This window comes from Magnolia sinica, chromosome 17, assembly GCF_029962835.1.
Source record: "Magnolia sinica isolate HGM2019 chromosome 17, MsV1, whole genome shotgun sequence".
Lineage (NCBI taxonomy): Eukaryota > Viridiplantae > Streptophyta > Magnoliopsida > Magnoliales > Magnoliaceae > Magnolia > Magnolia sinica.
Window position 1 is genome coordinate 16,871,460 of NC_080589.1, and position 4,494 is coordinate 16,875,953.

The 4,494-nt window shown below is 42.9% G+C and overlaps 1 protein-coding gene across 1 annotated transcript; it reads right to left on the reverse strand.

Moving 5' to 3' along the window:
* Positions 1-367: 367 nt before the first annotated feature.
* Positions 368-1,026, reverse strand: LOC131230853 (glutaredoxin-C1-like). The gene has a single exon (XM_058226871.1). It carries the CDS (start codon positions 936-938, stop codon positions 621-623), a length of 318 nt encoding a protein of 105 aa, XP_058082854.1. The 5' UTR covers positions 939-1,026; the 3' UTR covers positions 368-620.
* Between the last annotated feature and the right edge of the window lie 3,468 nt (positions 1,027-4,494).

The window sequence follows — 4,494 nt, forward strand, 5'->3', positions numbered from 1 at the left end:
TGAAAGGATTCCACTGCAGTCTACAGATCTTCATTGCCCATAAGTGGACCACCATTCTTAATCAATGGGAGCTTTGTCAAGTGGTCCATCCATGGATACACACACATCCGCAGAGGAAAAGTTCCCAACAGGTGAAGTGGACCCCATTCCTCCCACCACCTAGAAAGTAAGATCAAGTGGGACCAACTTCCATTCTGCAAATCCAAAGAGAATAAAACTCAGCCCACGGTTTCATATGGGTTTTTCAAGTAGGACCATTTTCCTCGTCTTCTTCTTTGTTATCCTTTACCTTCTTACAAACCATTTTAAGATCAACTCTATCAAATGGATAGAAATTTTCATCACTTCAACTAAGAATGCAAACGCATACACACAAAAGATAGGAAATATTTTATTTCACGTTAAAAACACCAGCTCCGAATAAACATTTCTCCAAGTTATCAAAACATAGCTTTTGAACTATCAACTTAAGACTCCATACATGACTCTAACATGCGACTAAGACTTAAAACTTAGTAAGTAATCATTACCTCCAAAAGTGTATGAGACACTCCCTCTTATCTATATATACGTACGACTTATTTTTTTATGGTATTAGAGTAGAATCTGCATCGTATGCATTACACCCAGATAGCTCCTGCTTCTCTAAGGAGCGTCATTAGAGCACGATTACGGTTGAGTTGAAGAGCCATCACCTCATTGGTAGAGCCCACCAATTTACCGCCTATGAACACGGCTGGTAAAGGCGACCTACGACCTAGTAGCCTGACCAATGCCTTCTCCATTTCTTTTCCTCTGGGGTCCACATCGAGCTCATAAACAATTGCATGGGCCCCAAGCTCTATGAAGAGCCTCTTGATGGAGTGGCACATGCAACATGAGCTGTTGCTAAAGATCACCAACGCATTCTGGCCTGCCAATCCCATCACCTGGTCCATCTTAGTAATGGAGAGAGAGAGAGAGAGAGAGAGAGAGAGAGAGAGAGAGAGATTGGAAATGTGTATGTGATTGAAAGAAAGCTAAGAAGGCTTTGGTTGTGATGAAAATGAGTTTGTGAGGAGTCTTATTTATACATGCTCGTGGGGGTGGTGGATGGCATTTTCTAATAGAAGAAAACAGGCGAATGTTATTAGATATTTTGGATCATGCCCAAAACACCCCTTATCATTTCTTGACAGTGACAGGAACTGCGGCTTCAATTGGTGAAAAAGGAATGCAGGGCATCAATGGTGGGGCCCATGATTTGAGTGGTCCACTGTCCGGATTGACGCACATTGGAACCATGAGTACGGAACATGGGTGCATCAGCATCATCCAACATACCCTGCCAGAGTATTATATGGTGTATTGGACAAATGCTTCGATTTTGTCGGGACATGGACAGCCTAATCATCGATCTGGACCGTTGAGTGGGTTCAGATTGGGGGTTTAGTGACAGAATGGAAGGTTCAGATAGATGATTAGGCATTTTCTTTGTTATAATAAAATATCCAATTTGCAGTGATTTGAACAGGTTGATAGAATCCTCTGATCATTGGGGTCGAACTAATGAACGGTCCAAACTGCTGGTTGGACTGCCAATGTATCTAATGTTGTGCATTTAAAATATAAACGCGTCCGAATGAGTACAGAAGTATTTTACCATTTTATCCTCACATGTGAGATCCTTCTCCATCTACAGGCAATAAAGCACACGTGTTTCATATCTGAGCTTTCCATTTATGTAGACCTTCTGGCCAAAAAATCAGGAGGTTATATGTCTCATGTGGACCAAAGTGTACAAATCAAATGGATGGCTAGAAACATTTGTTTCAGCCTGCCGTGTCTTTTGTACATTGTGGCCCACCTGACAAGTGAAACTTTCGTATTTTTAGGATATAAGACCTAAACAGTGTGATCCACCTGATGGAAAGATTGGATCTTACATACGTATGCCACGTCAGATTTCTTGCCTGAGTGAGTATGGACAGCGCTCTAATTACGCTTACTTTAGAAAATCAAACAGGCCCTAAAAGCAACGGGAAGAATGATTTCATGGATAAACTATGCATGGAAGTTCAACGTATGCATGAAATTAAAACAACCGTTCAATCCGTACACTTACACATTGATCCATACCGTGTGATTGGTGGGCCATCTGTTGGATTAGTAGTAAACTAAATTTTAAACTGATCGAGAGGTTACAATAGCCCGAAGATTTTATTTTGTAAATGCACGCCAAGGACTTCTGCCGACTGTTGAAAAGTACGTTATCAACGGGCATATTTTGTAGTCTCTAGCTTATGGATTTTCTAGACTTTGAGCCCTTTCTATTGGGGGCCGTTATACAAAACCTTAGGATCTAGCCTCCTAAAATATAAGAATTATGGGATAATAAAGCAATGAAATAAATCAAAGCACAAACCACACGACATAAGAGATTTTTACGTGAAAAACTCTCGAAGAGGTAAAAACCACAGGACCTCATCCGGATCAACAATCCACTATGAAGTAGAACGTTACAACTGATCACAAGCACACACCGTTTGGATCAATTCACTCACGCAGAAGTTGATAAACAATAAAAGAATAAAGAAAAAATGGAGAGATCTCACCGATTACGAAGACATAAAAGCGCCGAGACGTCGACTGCGAAGTAGATCACCTCTCCGAGTAGAACATCCCTTCCACAAGCTTCTTCTCTCTCTTTTTCTCTTACTCTCACCCTTTGATAGCCCTAAACCATTTAAAAAATCATTGCAAAGCTTTAAGAAACTCTCATGCATTGCTTAGAAAAGCCCTAGGACCCCTATTTATAGTTTAGGCAACTCCCTTTCGCACCTCTTGCGAAACCGCCTCAAATTTACGTAGTCCGCACCAAATCCGGATTGAATCTGCCTAACCTCGACTAGTCGAGCAGGATCCTCGACCGATCGAGCGGCCCACTCGATCAGTTGAGCACCTCTCTCGACTGGTCGAGCACCACGGAGTTCCAAAACTAATTGCTCGCTGGACTTTGAGTCAAGCGCCACTCGACTGGTCGAGCCCCGCAGAAAAACATCCGTTTTTTTCAACGGGTTGCATTACTTCTCCTCTAAACTGAGGAGGAAAACTCCATCAAATCTCTCCCTTTCCGACTCAGGAGAAATTCACCTTGTTCAAGCCAGTTAGGTTTCTACAAACCTCAAACTTGCCCTTGAGCAATGCCTTAATCATCATGTCTGACCCGTTATCGTTTGTGTGGACCTTCTTAAGCTGTAACACCTTCTGTTCTAAAGTATCACTGATCTAGTGATACCGAATCTCTATGTGCTTCGACTTAGAGTGTTGACTTGGATTCTTGCTCAAGTGTTAGTACTTTGACTACGTAATAGACTATGTGCTGCTCCTGCTTTAGGGTAAGTTCCTGTTGGAACCTCTTCATCCAAAGCATTTCTTTACATGCCTCTATGACTATAATGTACTCGGCCTCTGTCGTCAACAATGCTATGACCTTCTGTAGCTTACTCTGCTAAGCGACCGCTCCCCCTGCAGACGTGAACATGAACCCCGATATAGACTTCTTGGAGTCTATGTCACTTGCCATATCTGCATCTATGTAGCCCTATAACACAGTTTTTCCGTCACCATAGCATAGGTTCAACCCGGATGAGCCTCTTAGATACCGCAGTATCCATTTCACCATATCATAGGTGTGGTTCTTATGTAAGGATTCCATCTTCTCTTGCATAGCTTTCAAACACACCCTCATATGCTCGTCGGCTAGGGCCTCAGAATAATATTTTGGCTCTCCCCCATTAGTGAGCATAATGTACTCATGCGGCGAGTACCTCTTGAATGGCCGTCATCTGTCCCTAGATGACCTCCTTACCTGTGGCTTAACAGGTGGATCAGATGGAGGTTGCTCCCCCGGTCCATCTTTTGTAGGAACTCCGTCGTCCTCTATACCTTGCTGTACTCTCTCGTTATTAGGCACCACGAGAGGAATAACAGGATCCATATCTTCTAACTTACTTGAACTAGGCTGGTTCTTTTTTGGCTTATAAATGTCTTCAATACCTTGGTCTTCAAAGAAAACCACATCTCTGCTCTTGACGAGCTTTTTCTCAGTCGGATCCCACAATCTGTAGTTGAACTTTTCATCACCGTACCCCAAGAACACACATTGTCTGATCTTTATATCGAGCTTGGACCTCTCGTCCTTTGGTACGTGAACGGATGCCTTGCATCCAAACACCCTGAGATGACTGTACGATGGATCTTGTCCAGTCCATACCTTTTCAGGTACTTCTCCATTCAACGGGGCTGATGGAGACATGTTTATCAAATACACTACCGTTTGCATTGCTTCTCCCCAGAACATCTTGGGCAACTTTGCATGAGATAACATGCATCTGATTCTCTCTACAATGGTGCGATTCATTCGCTCAGCTACACCATTATGCTGGGGGGTCTTGGGAACCGTCTGTTCATGCCGTATACCTAGGGACTTACAATACTCATGGAAGTCACCAA

Coding starts and splice junctions, on each gene's coding strand:
- LOC131230853 (XM_058226871.1), bottom strand. CDS start 938: ATGGACCAGGTGATGGGATTGGCAGGCCAGAATGCGTTGGTGATCTTT.